Raw genomic sequence first — 16,851 nt, 5'->3', positions numbered from 1 at the left:
CATCTTAACTTCTTGTAAGAAAGTTCTTGTATAAATTACAAACAGGACAAGCCAGCGCAGTGAACTCTGATAGACTCATCCCAGCCCTCGCAGCCCTTCTCTGACCTCCCACTGCTCCTTGGTGGATGCCTGTCCTTGCTGTCCATCCCAGCCCCTCCACCCAGAATCCTATGCCTCCAAGCCCTACAACTGTCCCTTCTCCCTGGCAGCCCTCCAGCATGCAGACGTTCCCAAATCGACCTGAGCAGAACCAAATTGGAGCAGCCTCTGCTGGGCACCATAATGGCTCTGTCCAGACGGCAGGGCCTTTCACCCCCATGTAGGCGCTGTGGGTGTGTCTCCTTAGGACACCCCTGTCCACCAGCTCTCTCTCCCACCAAACAGGCAGCGTGGTAGAGCACCTTAACCTCCTGCTGCTTGGGAGGCCTCTGGCTGGCCTCCAAGAGGGGTCAGTAGCCTGCTTGTCCTGTCCCCGCCTGGGATCCTGGCCCAGGAGATGACCGACGATAATAGCCCCAGGATTAACATAGCAGGCATTGTCTTTCTCTGACTATAGGCTGGGTATTATGTGTTCATCACTGTCCTAAAAATACCCATCAACAGGTGCAGCCTGGATTCTGCTGGAGACAGAGGGTAGGCAGGGGAGAAGGTGAGTTCGTCTCGCTGAGTTCCAGGCATGGGATATGGGGTGCCTTGATTCCCGGAAACCCACTTGGAGGGGCTTGCAGAGCGTCCACAGGCCCCCAGAATTCTGTGTACATAAAGGTGGCATCACCTCAGCTCGGCCCCAGGAACACGCACTGGAGTTGCCCTGCAGCGCTGTTGACGTCACCCCCAAGCCCAGGCATCCTGGTAAGGCACGTGTACCAGAGCCTCAAGAGAGCCCCCAAATCCAGGCTTTATCCCTCTTAGGCTTCTGGAGCATGGGCTCAGGGGCCTGATTTCCACATTTCCTTGTGAGAGATGTAGGTCAGCAAGGCAGCTGCCCTGCCCCCAGTCCCTGCTGGGCCCCCCAGGCCTCCCGGTGCCCCCCACCAGCACCCCTGGCTCTGCCCTGGGCCCGTCGCTGCTCAGTGTCTCATCTGGTCTGGCTGCTCATTCGTTCCCTTCTTTGGCTTGCGTGCCCCTAGGCGGGTGCTGGTTGGACTAGGTGGTGGCCTCTGTGTGCCCAGGATCCGTGTGTACCCCCGAGCCTGTACACACGAGCCCTCAGGGCGCGCCTGTGGGGGTGCTGCCGTGTGTGTCTGCTCTGTGAGGGGCATGTGTGTGGTGGGAGGGGGTGGGAGGAGGGGCAGTGGGTCTGTGCTATTTTTACTGGCCAGTTGCTGTGGCCCATAGTTTTCATAGCCTCCCCCTCTGCCTGCCCCTCACAGTCTGCGGTCCACGGCGAGACGCAGGCCAGCCCAGCTCACAGAGACTGAACGAGGTAAGCGCCTGCAGCCCAGGACTTCGGATCTAGGTCGAGCCCAGAGAGGGAAACCGGGGCTTGAGTTAGAGGAGACAACCAGGGCTTGGAGGTGGAAGAAGACCTATGCCATGCGTGGCCTGTACGTTTGGGTTTGCTGGTGGAACAGTCCTAAAATGCTCCCCCTGCGTTTTATCCTGTGGAATGCCCTCTCTCCTGCAAAACTGTTATTGGAAGTAAAAATCCCCGCTGCCCCTTTTCAGGCTAAGAGCCAGGAGCAGAATTTCCCACAAGGCGGCTCAAGGGGCCCCGGGGTAGAGCCTGGCGGATTGTGTTATACATCAGGCTGCCCAGCAGGTCCCGGAGGGAGAGGGCTTCTAGAGGAAGGGGGCGGCATTGGGAACCAGAGAGCGGGGGAGGGGCGGCCGAGCGGCATTTGGAAATTCAGGAGGAGCCTGGTGAGCAATTAAAGGGGGCGATACCTGCAGCAGAGGACAAAGAGGGTGCTCTGGTGGGGGGGGCTCTGGGGGAGCCTAGAAGACCGGCCCCCAGCCCCTGAGGACTGAGGAAACCATCTTGCCCCTTTGTTCTTTGTCTTCGAGGGACGTGCTTGGCTCCCCTTACCCACCCATCTGTAGAGCTGGGCAAGAGCAGACAAGGGCACACTGCCAACCCCGCTGTCCACCGCTCCTGGCTCTGAGGAGTAGAAAGTAGTCGGTGGGGGGCCTCTAGAGGGAAGGCTGACGGTGACAGCATTTGGGGTTGGGGTAGGAGAGTCTTTGAAGGCAAAACAGGGGGCACCTTCTATATTGGGAGCCATGGCTGGGGGTGGGGTGGGGTGGGGACTAAAGGCAGCACCAGCCCCGGGTTTGGGAGACTGTCCCATGCGGTTCTGAGGTTAGGCTTTCCTGCTAAGAGCTCAGGATGGGGGTGTGGGAGCACAGGCTTGCTAATGATCAAAGAGGACTGGGATGTCCTTGAACTGGGGTCCAAGGTCAGGAGGTGGGGAGCAGAGGGAAGAATATGAGCCTAACCAGAAATTTGGGTCCCTGATTATCAGGTGTGCAAAAAGATCAGTTCCTGTCCCTATAGACACACACACACACACACACACACACACACACACACAGACGCTCATACGTTCAGCCTCAGTCCTCTAGTCTAGTTGTTATTACCAGTCCACCCCACGGGGCCTCAGGGAAGGGAAAGCCCAGCTCTGAGTCAACCCCTGGCCATCCTTCGCTCCCTCCCTCCAGTGGTGGATTTTCTAATTATCTCTCCACTTGCTGCTTGTGGGGGAGATGGAATGCCGGCCCTCCAACCTCTCATTTGCTGCTATCTGCATCCTGACTTCTTATCAGGTTTCTGCTTGTCTTCCATAGGACCTGTCAAGGGGTCCCATCTGGTGGGTATCAGAGCACAGGCTGGGGACCCCTGGGCCTGGCATTTGTCAGGGGGCAAGCTGGGGGGCAGGCCCTGGAGCTTGGCAGGAGGCCTAGCCTGGCCTGGGCCAGTAAGGCCCCACGCTGGTGACAGTGGGCTCTCTGAGGGAGGCGTGAACATGGCCAAATGCCCACCAAGGGTAAGGCACATCCCCCTCAGCTGAGACCTGCTGCCCCCTGGGGACTGGCATTAGCAGGGCAGGGATGATGACCTGGAGGTGTTTCTTCACCAGCTAGTGTTTCTTTTTGGACTTCCTTGCTAGTCTTCAGAGGAGTGGAGCCCTCAGAATAAACAGCTGGTGATAAACTCTAATTTCAGCCAAATATCTGGGGAATTTATGGATTGGATCCTACCTCTGCCTCTGGGCCCCAGGGTGACAGCTGAGACTCTGGGGTCACACTCCCTTTCCCCTCCTCCACCCTAGACCTCACCCTCCCCAGGCAGCAGAGGCTGAGGTGGGAGGCCCAGGGGGCTTTCTGACAGTGGGGGCAAATTCAGGACAGGTGGCAGAGCCCCGCTCATGGGCTGGGGGAGGAGGCTTCACAGGCACACAGGGAAAGGAGAGAATTAAGGCAGAGGCAGGAGGTGGTTCCGGAATGAAAGGACCGGTAGCCACTTTACAAGCGTCCTTTAGATTCTGCCCTCCCCCGTACCAAACCAGGTTCCTAGACCGAATTCAAACCCCTGATCCTTCGTTCCATGACCCCCTGCCCCCGCCAGCACATACACAGTGGTCTTCCCCATCCTTCACTTCACAGCCCAGCTCTGGATTCCCGTCCTGCCTCACACCCGTACTCCCACCAGAGTTGTCCTCCTCCCCCTGAGCTTTGCACAATCCTCACCCTCTATTAGAATGCTCTTGGTCAGGCCCAGGTAAGATGGTGAGTCAGGTCTGGCTTTGGAGTACTCCCGTGTCACCTCAAGGACCCCCTTCTTGGCCTGGGTCCCCCAACTGTTGGGACTAAAGGGAGCCCCAGGACAACCCAGTTAGGGGGCTTCAAACTGTGCTCCACAGCCTGGGGTCCTCACAGAGGCCCACGGGGCTCCTATGTACCCTGTTCAGCCTGTGCTGTTTGCCCTTACTGGTTGAATTTGTTTTGCTTCCAAGTAAAATTTGGTTTGAACAAAGGGTTTAAGAGCTTTTTTAAGTGGATGACAATTTATCTGACCCTGAGTTTTGCAGAGAGGAAAACCGGCCTGGAGAGGGTCAGGATAGAGATCAGGGTAGAAGGCTGGATCTGCCCTGCCGGCTGGCTTAAGGCCCTTGGTGCCGGGCCTCCTCACCGCCCCACCCCAGCGCTGCCAGTCACACTGCCGTCTGCGGGAACGGAACCCCCGGGGAACAAGGACATGGCCCAGCGTGGGAATAGCGCCCCCTGCAGTTGTGCCATGTGGCAGTTACCTACGTTCCATCTTCGCTCTGCGCTACTCCCCTTTCAGATTCTCCCTCTCTGAGAACTTCGGTGACCACCCTCATCCACAGGACAGACTCTAAACTCTGCAAGTCGTGGAGGGCCCCAGGACCGCACGTTTTAATTTTTAAAAAATTTTTAAAGATTTTATTTATTTATTTGTCAGAGAAAGAGAGAGAGAGTGAGCACGAGCAGGGGGAGCGACTGGCAGAGGGAGAAGCAGGCTCTCCAGTGAGCAAGGAGCCCGATGTGGGACTCTATCCTAGGACCCCGGGATCATGACCTGAGCTGAAGGCAGATGCTTAACCGAGACACCCAGGCAGCCCATGACCTCATTTTTCAAATAGATTTCTATGGACTCCTTTCTGTTCCCCATGAGGATTGGCAAACTTGGCTGGAAAGGGCTTGATAGTAAATATTTTAGGCTTTGCAGGTAACATAGTGTCATGCTTCATGTTCTTTATTTTACAACCCTTTAAGCAACAAAAGGCTGGGGGCCGGATTTGGCCTGGGGGCTGTAGTTTGCAGATCCCCACCCTACATGCCTGTCCAACAGAGCCATTACGGTTCTTATCTTGTTTTTTGCTTTTCTAAGATTTCTCTCTCTTGTGAGCCAATGAGTGAATAAATGAGTGAATGAATGAGTGAATGACTGAGAAAAAGATACAATCAATGGACAAATACGTATCCCATCCTGACCTGTTGGAATCCATTCTGTCTGATTTCTTCTTCCTGTTGTCCGGCTCTCCCAGGCTGGGCAGCTGGGTTGGGAGGCGGGAGTTACAGCTTTCCCGCACTGATGATTGCTTTGTGCCCCCCAGGTGCTGCCCCCCGACCACCACCATGCCTGAAGTGTAAGTAGCCCCACCCCCATCTCGGGTTCCAAGAAAGCCCATTGCTACAGATTCAGCCCCATAGGGGAGGCACCATCTGTTCAAGCCCTGAAGAAATTCCCCAGGAGGTCAGGTTCTAACACAGGAACAGCCCTGAGTACCTAGGTCCCCTGTGTTACCCTGTGTCCTCCTAGACTTTGTACAGTACTCATGCTCCAGGTTGCCTGGGGAAGACCTTTGCAGCCTCCTACAGAGTTTGTCTCTGCACAGGTCAGATGAACTGCGTGTGCTGGGCCATGATTTAACTTTGGCCCAACAGATGACCAAAACATTGGGAATTCGCCCACAAGGCCAGGGATGGAAGCTTTCACATGCCGCAACCCTATGTGGAGGCTTCCCTGCACCCACCCCCCACTCCTCCCCAACTTACAATGGCTAGCATCTCCCAGCAAGAACTCCAGTAGCCCAGAGGGCCATTGGATTTTTACTCTGTTCTGTTGGGACCCTTGAGCTGCTCCCCCTGCCTGATGCCTGATTGCCTTCTGGTGTAATTGTCACTACTCCGCCCCTGCCCCAGCTCGTCCACGTGGTTCTGCTGTTGGATATGTCACATGAATTGTTCACATTTTGTCTTTTGCTCTCTCCTCCTGTCCTTCCTGTGATGGATGCCTGAAGCGAGGTAAGTGAGATTTGGGGTATCTCACCCATTCTCGCTCACTTGTCCAGCCCAGAGGGACCATCCCGTTCTTTGCAGAGTCAGTCCAGTGCAAAGCCATATTTGAAGAGCAGCAAGGAATCATCATTGGGTTATTCTACCCCTGCCCAATGACCAAGCATTGAGAGAGGAGCAAAGAGGGGTCCTTACACTCCCCTCAGGTCTTAGCTAACTTTGACGCTGAAACAGTCCAGATTTATTCAGGCTACTGAGAACACAGCCTGTGTCCAGTGCAGGGTTGGGAACTGCAGGGATCACGCTATGAACTGTCAAGGGTGGGACTTAGCAGCACTGATGGGGGGGGATATTTGGCATGAAGATTCTCAAGGAGAATCACACGCACCCTTTTTCAATAGCCATATGAATTTCTTAGTATTGCTGAGGCTCATATTAAAATGAGTCGCCATTGATCGATGGTCAAACGAGGTGGCCTATAAGCTCACCAAATGGTGGGGAAACAGCATTGCAATGAAACATTTGCCAGGGGTACACAACAGGGTGTAAACTGTGAGTGGTCATGATTATAGCAACAGGGCATTTCTCCCACAAGCACACTAACCTGAAAAGTAGCCCAAACCTCGCTTTAGGAGAGGAAAGGACAAACAAGCCATTGGGAACAGTCAGATTAGAAGTCACACATACCATGCATAAAATAGGAAGCCCATTCATCTTCCCCCCTTTTCTCCCTTAAAGCCTGCTCACTTCTGCTTTACACACTAGAATAGCAAAGCGGAGCTCCGCTCTCCGGCACACGGCGGAGTTCCAGGAGATAGCTGCTCTCTGGCAGCAGCCCGAGTTGACAACCTACGGCCAGGAAGAGATCCAAGTGCTCGGAAGGCATCACAGCCTCATTGGTTAGGGGTTGAATAGCCCTCCTTTCCGTCACCTCCCCTGGGGGGAACGTTGCTGCAAGCTAAGCCTTGTTGAAACATATCTAGTTGGCAGGAATATATCAAGTATTTTTAATAAGAAGAGAAAACAATGTTTTTATACCTGAGAAAGATTAATATGGATGATGTTGACATTACAAAAAGTTGTGATGTCGAAAAAGACATACTTCTTGATGTATGAATTTCACAGCTTGTTTCTGCGCATGACGGATCCTCAAGGTCTTGGTACATTACTGAGCAGAGTGCTAAGCAGGTGCACCTGTTTCATGCTTTTCAAAGGATTTGCACGTCCATGACGTCATTCTGTCTGTAATCACTCTGTGAACTGAGGAAGGTGGTTCTCATTATTTACAGATGAGGAAGAAGGTGCCCATAGAGGTCGTGTGATCCACACAGGATCCCACCAGCACCAGAACCAGGATTGAAAGTGAGGGCTTCAGCCTCTAGGTCAAGGTCAAGGTCATTGACTACAGCATTCCTTGAATTTGAGGGGTTAAATCACAAAGATGAGGGGACTTTTAAGGGCCCCTATAGTGAGGATTCTGTGGAATCATGGTGAACCTGGCAGGCACGCATACTGGCCTAGACCAGATTTCCTGTTCTGCAGCCTCTAGCCTCACCACCTGTCTCTCCTCTTCTCACCTTCAGAGAAAGCCCAAGATTACGGCCTCCCGCAAACTCTTGCTGAAGGTGAGGCTTTGTGCAGGTTCTGGGGGGACATCCAGTGGGAGACAGAGGAGATGAGGTGCAGACTCTGTGGGGGTGTGGAGGGCCAGGGGACGGTGGAGAGGAAGGAGACCAAAGTGAGGATGATGAGGTGGGAGGCCGGCCATTGCCTGGAGCCAGGTGGTCAGTGGGTGGAAACCTGAAACTAGGGAGACCTGGCTTCTGCCTGGGTTTCTGAGGGGAGGCAGTGACCAGCTTCAGGGTGGGAATCCACTGGTGGCGGCCAGAGGGCCTTGCTTTATTCTGGCAAGAGTTTCTCTCTTTGGAGCTCTGTAGGCCAAAACAGACCAGAAGTGGGTACAAGGAAGACTGTGGGGAAAACAGCTCCAGGGTCCGAGAGACGCTGTGTATGGTGGCTCAGTGTTTGTTCTCACCTGGCCCTGCCTGGAGGCATCGTGCACACCCGCAGGCCTCGGGACATCTCATTCACACACCTCCAGGGCTGCCTGGTCGGGGCCCTGACCAGTAGGAGAGGGCATGTTGCTTGTAGGGCCAGAGGCAAGAGCCGGTTCCAGCCTGGGATCCTCCTTCCCCTCGTGCCCTGATGCTGGGCGGGGAACGCGAGGGTCCTGGGCCCCTGGCTCAGCAGGCTCTGTCCTGTCCAGAGTCTGATGCTGGCCAAGGCCAAGGAGTGCTGGGAGCAGGAGCACGAGGAGCGGGAGGCGGAGAAGGCCCGCTACCTGGCTGAGCGCATCCCCTCGCTGCAGACCCGCGGCCTGTCCCTCAGTGCCCTGCAGGTGAGTCTGCGGGGCTGACCCTGGGGCCCAGGTGGCAGGAGCCCGCACCAACACCGGGGGCTCCAGGCTCCATTCATTTACAAAGGCCTCTTCCCTTACAGGGTCTCATGGGAGGTGGTACTGGTGGATCCCAGTTCACAAGTGCAGGGAGGGAGCCTCAGGACCTGTACGTCCTTCCCTACAAATAGGTTTTTAATGTTTGAAAAACACGGATAACTGTTTAAATGCCGGCAACTGCAGACAAAAGGGACCAAAAGGAAGTATACCAGAAAATCACAAATGGTCACCTCCCACCGGCGGCATCACTTCTACTCTGTAGTTTATTCTTTTTGTTTAATACGTAGCTTTCGAATTTTCTACGATTCCTTGATATTATTTTTATTGTAAGAAAACTTTTTAAAGAAAACAATTACATTCAGAAAGGAAAACAAAAGGCTTACGCAGGGAGCTGTCAGCAGCCTTGAACCTCAGAGGGAAGGGGTGTATCAGTTCCTTTCCAGAAGGCAGGTCTTGCAAAGGCACTGGGCGAGGAGGCAGGAAAGGGAAGCTGGGGTCCCGATGACTCCTCTGCCCTCCTTTCTGTTCCTGTGTGCTGAACCTTGCTCCCCCAGGACCTGTGCCGGGACCTGCACGCCAAGGTGGAGGTGGTAGATGAGGAGAGATATGACATTGAGGCCAAATGTCTCCACAACACCAGGGAGGTGAGCTTGCAGGAGGGGAGGGGCACGGCTAGCACAGGCTGGGTGCATGGCAGGGCGATGTCAGGGGTGGGGGGTGCATGGGCATTGATGTTGCAGCTGTGGACTAGGTCCCCCTCCTGCGGGGTTTGGCAAGTGGCCACTTGGGAAACTCTGGTCCCTCCACTCCAGCCCCATAGGGCTGGAGATGGGCAGAGAGAGGATAATCACACAGATGAAAAGCACAAACTTCCTCCCAACCTGCCACAGGGGCTCTTCAGTCTAAGAGGAGCTGCTGTCTTTGTTCACCCACACAAACAATCACATGCCGTTAATAACAGCTTCCCTTTGCGAATGGCTTTCATGTACATTGCATCCTTTGATCCTCCCTATGCGCCTGTGGATGAAGCAGGTGCTATTATCTGCACCTTACAAAGGAAGACGCTGAGGTTCAGAGAGGCTGAGAAATTTGGTCCAGGTCACACAGCGGTGGTTGTGCGACCAGGGCTGGTCGCTGCCCCCCACTGCGGTGCTCAACGCTCCCTCGACATGAGGTGTGGGAGTGGGAGCTCTGTCCAGACCCTGCTCCCATAGGTGGGGCAGAATATGGGAGGGCAGAGCTCCTGCTGCTCTCGTGGGCTGCTCCTGGGTGCTTGTTCAAGCAGAGAGGAGGGGATGGGGCGGGATCAGAGACCACGCTGTTCTTCGAATTTCTCCCCAGCAGGAATGATGATTTGTGGCATCACTGATCTCCCCAGAATTCCCTCCAGAGATAGCACCCTGGAAATTTCCCCTAGAGGTCTGGACCTGGGGTTTTATCCACCCTACTGGACCAAGGCTGTGCATTCCATGAACTGCTTTGAAGGCTCACTGGGAGGGACTAGTTAGAAGCAGAAATGGGGCCACAGGAATAGGAGGAAGCAGCCCCACACTCCAAGCAGGGCTTCCAAACCAGACTTGCACTGAGTTTGGTGGGGCTGCCCCATCTCTTCGATTACCATGACAAAGATGGCTAATGGGTTTTATCTGTCCATTTACTCATTCATTCATTTATCAACAAACCCCTTGTGGCTATTCTGAAAGCGATGGGTGGGTCTGAGTGTCCCAGAGAGTCTGGCCTGGAAGCTGAATACGGGGTGTTGCTTTGACTGGAACCCTAGGAGTCTGAGATCCTCAGGAAGGGTGGCTCTGGGGGTGCTCCCTCTCCAGTGAACCCCTGCTCCTTCTCACCTGCAGATTAAGGACCTGAAGCTGAAGGTGCTGGACCTCCGTGGGAAATTCAAGCGTCCGCCACTGCGTCGGGTCCGGGTCTCAGCTGACGCCATGCTCCGGGCCCTGCTGGGCTCCAAGCACAAGGTGTCTATGGATCTGCGGGCCAACCTGAAGTCAGTGAAGAAGGAAGACACAGAGAAGGTGAGGACCCTTCTTCTCAGAACCTTTCACCCCCTGCCCTATCACCTGTCACTCTATCACATAGCCTTAGTTAGGCAGGAGCTCCTGTTGGAGGCCAGATAGCCTGTTAGAACATTCTAGAATCCTCTGGGAGACCAGTGATGAAGTTTTGTGATTCTGTTTTGGGAGAAAGAAGACTTGCTCCCTTCCCACGGACTGCTCTCAATCTGAGAAGGAAACTGGGACCCAGAGGAAGACAGACCAAGCAATAAAGTAGAAACTTCACACAGTGTGAAGAGAATGTGGAGTTAGGGTGACCAGGGAGATAGTGCCCTCTGTCACTACTGTGGAAAAAAGACAGCAGGTCATGGTGGTCATAGGACACACGAGCACAGACATTGAGAACTGAGTTCAGTCACTCATTCTGCAACAGATCACTCAAAGCTGATTGAACCCAATATATGTGCTCAGAATGGATGGGCTCTAGAAAGAACGGGGATGAAGGACATGGTCTGTGGCCCAAGGAGCTTCATAAAGAGAGGAGATGAGAGGGAGTATGCTGGCAAAATGGCAAACAAGCCAGTTTAGGAGGAGGTAGGCATCTTAGAAGAGGTGGCCTTGAGCTGGCCTTGAGCACCATACCAGGGGGTTGGCGTGGGTCTGCAGGCAAGGCTGGGCTGTGGTTCACGGGGGTGGGAACTGACCCTGGCGCCCCACTGCGATCATCCAGAACTCTAGCAGACACAGCTTCCTTCTTCCAGTGGAGCCTCAGCTGGTCCCGTGTCTACCCCGAATGTGTCCTTGGGCCTCACCAGTTGGGCAGGGGTGTTGGGATTTCCTCTTTTCAAAGAGCTTGACTTTCCATCATCTAGTTTCTCTTGTGCCTGGAGGGCCCCCAGCTGCCCTCCGGCCTGCTCAGTCTCTGACGTGCGTGTGTGTGTGTGTGTGTGTGTGTGTGTGTGTGTGCTCCCCCCCACCCCCAGGAGCGGCCCGTGGAAGTGGGTGACTGGAGGAAGAACGTGGAGGCCATGTCCGGGATGGAAGGCCGGAAGAAGATGTTCGACGCCGCCAAGTCTCCGACCTCTCAGTAGAGGTACCTAGAAACCAGCTCCCTTCTTCTGGGGCCCACCAGAATCTACTAGATAATAGGGGCTCCAGGACGATGGCCGGTGGGTCAGGCCCAGGGTGGTGCATTGATGGGGGTCAGCTCTGATGGGCTCAGTCCTGGCTCCAGCCCCCGGAGACCTTGGGCGCATCATTTCTGCTTTGGGGCAATTTTCATTCCTCTCGTCTATAAAACTGGAGGCTGTACCAGATCAGTGGTCCCCAAGTGTGGTCCTCGGTCCGGTCCGGTCCGGGAGTATCAGTACTGCCCGCAAGGGTCTGCCTCCACCCTCGAGCCGTGGAATCAGCAACTCTGGGGTGGGGCCAGCCCTCTGGGTGATTCTCCTGCAAGATCTCCAGAGCTGCTGGGTTGGATGACCCCTGAGGGCCCTCCAGCTCTGACTTGCTCAAAGTCTAAGCTTTTAAAAGTACCTCCTGGCAAAGTACCCCAGACTCAGAGTCTGTGGTCCCAGGGGGCTTCCATTCAACGAATGCAAGACCACCCCCTCTCTGAAGAAATTGCTGGAGAAAACAGCAAAGTTAGGCTGCATAAAAGCCCCATGGGAGTGCCGAGGGGCTGTGCAACAGGGCGGAGGTCTGCCAGATAGCCCTGGCACAGGAGGCCTTCCGGAGCCGCCAGCTCTCTGAGGAAGTGATGGGCAAGTGTTAGTAGATACAGGAGAGNGAGGGGCTGTGCAACAGGGCGGAGGTCTGCCAGATAGCCCTGGCACAGGAGGCCTTCCGGAGCCGCCAGCTCTCTGAGGAAGTGATGGGCAAGTGTTAGTAGATACAGGAGAGGGGCCCTGTTTCAAGGCTGAGGTGCAAGGAAAGCACAGAAGTGGGACTTAGCCAGCCACGGAGGGGCTGTGGTAGGGGTTCTGAAAGGGGGGGGAGCCTGGGCCCGGGCTGAGAAGCTGAAGCCTCATAGGAGCCCCTCTGGGTGGTGGTCCAGCTCAGAGAGTGCTGGGGTGAGAAGTCCCAGAACTGTATGTCCTACGGGGACATGTGTAAAATGGCATCTGCCTCTTTGTCCCTACAGGCTGGCTCGCTTCGCTGTCCTCTGGGCTTCCTCCTTCCGTTCCTCCCTCCAACCTGGCTCACCTAGCTTTCTGCATCCCACCCTGCATTTCGGGAGCCTCCCATCCTGCTCCCACCCTTTCCCTCCAGCCTGAATGCCCTCCTCTGGAGCTGGGATTAAACAGACACCAGGGAGGACAAACAGCGGTGTCTGAAGACCTCACCCTCCCGGGGTGGAGCCCCTGGCCTGCGGTGGTGTAGCCAAGCTGAGGAGGAAGGGCTGTGAGAGCCCCTTCCCTCGGGCCCCTTGCTGCATCCCTCCACTGCGCTGCGACATGTAGAGTGCCCCCAGGCATCACAGCTTCTCCATTAAAAACCAGGGTCTTGGTCATTTCTGTAGCCCTGGCTGTGAGTGCTGGAGAAAGAAGACTGGGAGTCTGGAGAGATGGATGTGGTGGGCTCCAGGCAAGAGCTCAGGGTGGGAACGGAGGTCTAAGGAACTGGCAGCTGCCTGCTAAGGTCCCTCTGGACCCCTTCTGCTCAGTCCCAGTGACATCACACAGCACCCCCTCGCCACCCAGGATGCTGATTACCCAAACCCTAACCTCAGCAACAGCCCCAGCCCTCCTAACGACTCCAGCCACCAAGATGGGGCTCTCCATTCAGAGCCCCTTGTCCTGCTTGATTTCACAGTTCCCTTTCTCTGCAAACCTGGGTCAACTCTCCCTGGTAGCTCCTGGATGTTCGTGACTATTCTGGACTGAGAGGTCAGGGTGCTTTCAGCCCCTCACCTGGTCCTACAGGCAGGCACAGGGCAGGAGTTGCCCCGCACCCTGGCCCAGCAGCTGAGAGGGACACCACGTAGTTCCACATATGGCCACTAGGTGGCTCATTTCCCCATCGCGCCCCCCGGGGCTCCCCAGTCCTTCCCACCCCTGCTCTCTCCAGCCTCATGCGCCCTCCTCCCAGTCATTTTCTCTTCACACTCCTGGACCGGTCATAACCTCCAGGTCATATCCTCCAGATCCACTGTCCTTGAGGTGGGCCGGCCCGTGATCTGTCCTCTAGGTCAGGGTCTTCCTCCATCCCACTGATAATCTGGACCCAAAGCCTGGTGAGGGGTGGGAAAGGGCAGAAGCTCCCCCCAACCCTCCCACATACCACATACCGAGGAGAGTGGCTCCTATGGAGCAGAGACCAAAGTTCTGGGAAGAGCAGAGCCTGGCTTTTCAGGGCAGTGTCATGGCCACCTCTTGAACTAAGCCTACAAACCTGGGGCCCTTTGACTTCTTAACCACCCAGCACTGTTCTGCCCTCTGCTCCCAGTGTATTATTTGCCATAAATACCAGAAGCCGAGTACAAAGTGCAGTGCCAACTACTCCCTGGGGCAGGGTCTAGCACCCAGGGCGGCTTAGCCTGCCAGCCCCTTGAGGGACCAGCAACTTCGGACCGGTTAGGGGAGGCAGCACTCTTCCCAGTGTTCTTGCCACAAACAGCTCAGTAGGCAGAAAGACAGATGTGTGCAAAGAGCACAACTCCCACCACACACAGAAACCCTTCGGCACGAACACACCCAGCCTCTCTCTCACACACACATACGCGAAGCTGGAGAACCTGACGGGGCCGGTCTGTGCCACAAAGGATGGGGTTGGGCTCCAAGCCCAGGCAGCCCCAGAAACCCACCCTTCCCTGCCTCACAGAGCTCCTCCCGGCTGGCCTGGGTCCAGAGCATGGCCTCCTTGCTGTGCCTCTGCTCAGCCCTTTGAGAGAGTCTGGCCCCAAGTGACTGACTATTCACCCGGGGCCCGGGCAGACTGGGGTCTCCACCCTGCCCTACAAAGGCAGGAGACCAGCCCCAGGCCTGACTCAAAATAAACACCTGGTGCAGAGAGCCCGTGGAGCAAACCCAACACACCCAAGGTGAGGGCCCTCTGGGCAAGGGCCACGGCCTGTATGGAAGCTTTCTGGAGGTCATCGTCTGGTCCCTCCTGCTTCCCTGCAGACTTAATCCATCTCCGGGGACGGCAGACCAAGGGCAAAGGGGCAAAAGGCTTCCTGGGAGTGAAGACCACGGGAACTGAGTGGGTGAGGGAGGAGGTGGGCTCTGTCACAGGGCTGTTTGAGGGGAGAGCAACCTTTGGGAGGGGGCTGCCAGTAGAGTCATAGCCGTGAACAGGGCCTGGGTGGGAGGCATTGTATCCGGAGAGCCATGATTCTACTCCCTTTCACCGTGGAGGGCCAACACCGGACCGGAAACAGGGGGAGATGAGGCGGGAGCTGGGCCTCCCACTGAAAACAGCTCCCACTTGCAGTCCATTGAGTATATGTCGGGCACCACTCTACACATCACATTTCACCTTCACAACGCCCCTCTGAGAAAGGTGGGATTCCTGTGGCACAGAGAGGTTAACGCCTTCCTATGGTCACACAGCGAGTGAATGGAGGGGCCAGGATTTGACCCAGGCAGTCTGTTAGAGTCCATATGCGTATTCACTATTTTAATAATAATAAAAATGATGCTCAATGCTTTATCAGAATTGTATCATTGCATTCTCACAAAATGCTAAGAAGTAGATATTTTTTTAAAATATTTATTTAATTTTAGTTTTTTAAAAAAGATTTTATGTATTTATTTGAGAGAGAGAGCACGAACAAGGGGAGAGGCATAGGGAGAGCAAGAAGCCTCCCTGCTGAGCAGGGAGCCCGATGCAGGACTCGATCCCAGGACCCTGAGATCATGACCTGAGCCGATGCTTAGCCGACTGAGCCACCCAGGCACCCCGATACTCTTTTTTTTTTTTTTTTAAAGATTTTCTTATTTATTTGAGAAAGAGAGCAAGAGAGAGAGCGGGGGGGAGGGACAGAGGGAGAGGGAGAAAGAGAGGGAGAGAATCCCTAGGCAGACTTCCCCGCTAAGTGCAGAGCCCATCTTGGGGGGGAAGGACCCTGAGATCACAACCTGAGCTGAAACCAAGTGTCAGCCACTCAACCTACTGAGCTGCCCAGGTGCCCCAAGAAGTAGGTTCTCCTATTTGGGATTTTGTCGGATGGGGACCTGGAGGCTGGGAGAGCTGAAGTCATCCACCCTGAGTTGTAAGGTTTCACAGCTGCGCACCAGACATTGGAACCCAGGTCAACCTGCCTCTGGGCTTGTCCTTTCCTGGGGCCCGACCTGCCACTTTCCAGAAGGGACACAGCTGGGGGTCAGGAGCCCTGCATAGGCACCTGAGGAATTCCAATATCCCCACCAAGAGGGAAAACATTCAAATGAGATGCAAATGCCACCCAACTGAGCGAATGTGTTGTCTTCCTCCAACACCAGGGCCAGAACTGAGGGTTGGGGGAGAAAGGGGATTTCTTGGGGGATGCCCCTGGCAAAGCTGGGTAAGTATCTCCTGAGCGGCTGGAGATGGACCTGGAGCTCCTCTCTCCTTGGTAAGAATGGCCAGGGCAGAATGCCACCTGCTACCACCCCTGCCTGCCCCAGAGCCCTCAGGATGCCCGCTGCTGCCTCTCCCTCCCCACGAGGTCCCTGTCTCCATGGGGGGCAGGAGGCTGGGCCCCCTGTCTGTCTGGAGCCCACCCCCAGCAGGGCAATCAGGGCAGGCTCAGTGTCCAGGGCTGCTAGGGCTAAAGTGCCTGTGGAGGGAGGGAGCTGAGTTAAACATTAGCCCCAGAGGCCCCCCACGAAGTGAGTCAGACTCCCTGCAGGGATCTGGGCTGGGCAGCCAGGGGGGCAGTTTCGTTCCATGTGGGTGATCAAGCTACTGAAAACTGGGACAGGCTGCTGGGACCCGTGCAGATGGCAGCTCCTCTCCTGACCGCGTCGGGGGCTGTCTCCTCAAAAATCCCCAAAGCTTGCAGGCTCAGGCTCCTTCACTGGAGCTGAGAAAAAGGGTATTTTCTTACTCCCAAGACATACTCCTAAGCTGGCCTGTGGGCCCCCTGAGGCTGAGCAGTGTAACCCCGGGGCAGGCACCAGAGAACTATGGTCAATGTCTGCAGCCCCGGAGAGGGAAAGTGACTTGTTCAAGGTCACAGACATAATTGGGATGAAAACATAGGTCCCTGGACCCCCAGTCTCCTGAGAAGACTGGATGTGGGTAGAGCCGCGTGATGAGGAAGCCGGGGCCGCTGTGGTGGAAGTTTCCATAAAGCTCATCGTACCCAGTGACAAGGGCTCTCCTTTGTTCTAAAAGTACGCGTGCCTTAATGTTATGATTTTAGTATTAATGTATTCTTTACTTACGGAGTGGGGGGAGGGTAGGTAGTCATTGTTCTTTAATATTCTTACTTTGCAAAATAAAATGGTAGCAACACCATTTGGGTATTCATATTTAAAAAATATTATTAGTTGGTAAAAGCCCAAAGCCAGGGAACCAAGGCCCTGGGTTTTTTAGGGTATGAGTGTGATGACCTCATTTATTTGTTTTGTGCCTTCCCCAAGAGTTGTCTGGTATGGCGGTTGCAAACTGAAATGTCAGGGTGTGATTTACAAA

The 16,851-nt window shown here is 55.1% G+C and overlaps 1 protein-coding gene across 2 annotated transcripts; it reads left to right on the top strand.

Annotated features, from left to right (window-relative positions):
- Positions 1-667: 667 nt before the first annotated feature.
- TNNI1 (troponin I1, slow skeletal type) lies at positions 668-14,883 on the top strand. 2 transcript variants are annotated; one of them, XM_019794508.2, is made up of 10 exons: positions 668-852; positions 1,374-1,426; positions 5,082-5,114; positions 5,769-5,772; positions 7,347-7,388; positions 8,030-8,161; positions 8,773-8,862; positions 10,075-10,251; positions 11,214-11,323; positions 12,374-14,883. In XM_019794508.2, exons 3-9 carry the CDS (start codon positions 5,104-5,106, stop codon positions 11,319-11,321), a joined length of 564 nt encoding a protein of 187 aa, XP_019650067.1. In that variant the 5' UTR covers positions 668-852; positions 1,374-1,426; positions 5,082-5,103; the 3' UTR covers positions 11,322-11,323; positions 12,374-14,883. The 2 variants fall into 2 exon arrangements, with proteins under 2 accessions (XP_019650067.1, XP_034522909.1); XM_034667018.1 differs by lacking the exons at positions 668-852; positions 1,374-1,426 and adding an exon at positions 2,786-2,810.
- The last annotated feature ends 1,968 nt before the right edge of the window (positions 14,884-16,851 follow it).

Source organism: Ailuropoda melanoleuca, chromosome 8 (genome assembly GCF_002007445.2).
Source record: "Ailuropoda melanoleuca isolate Jingjing chromosome 8, ASM200744v2, whole genome shotgun sequence".
NCBI lineage: Eukaryota > Metazoa > Chordata > Mammalia > Carnivora > Ursidae > Ailuropoda > Ailuropoda melanoleuca.
Note: the sequence above shows the minus strand (reverse complement) of the source record. Positions and strands in the feature narration are given on the sequence as shown.

Coding starts and splice junctions, on each gene's coding strand:
- TNNI1 (XM_019794508.2), top strand. Junction 8,162..8,772: donor TGTCCCTCAGTGCCCTGCAG/GTGAGTCTGCGG, acceptor TTGCTCCCCCAG/GACCTGTGCCGGGACCTGCA. Junction 8,863..10,074: donor GTCTCCACAACACCAGGGAG/GTGAGCTTGCAG, acceptor TCTCACCTGCAG/ATTAAGGACCTGAAGCTGAA.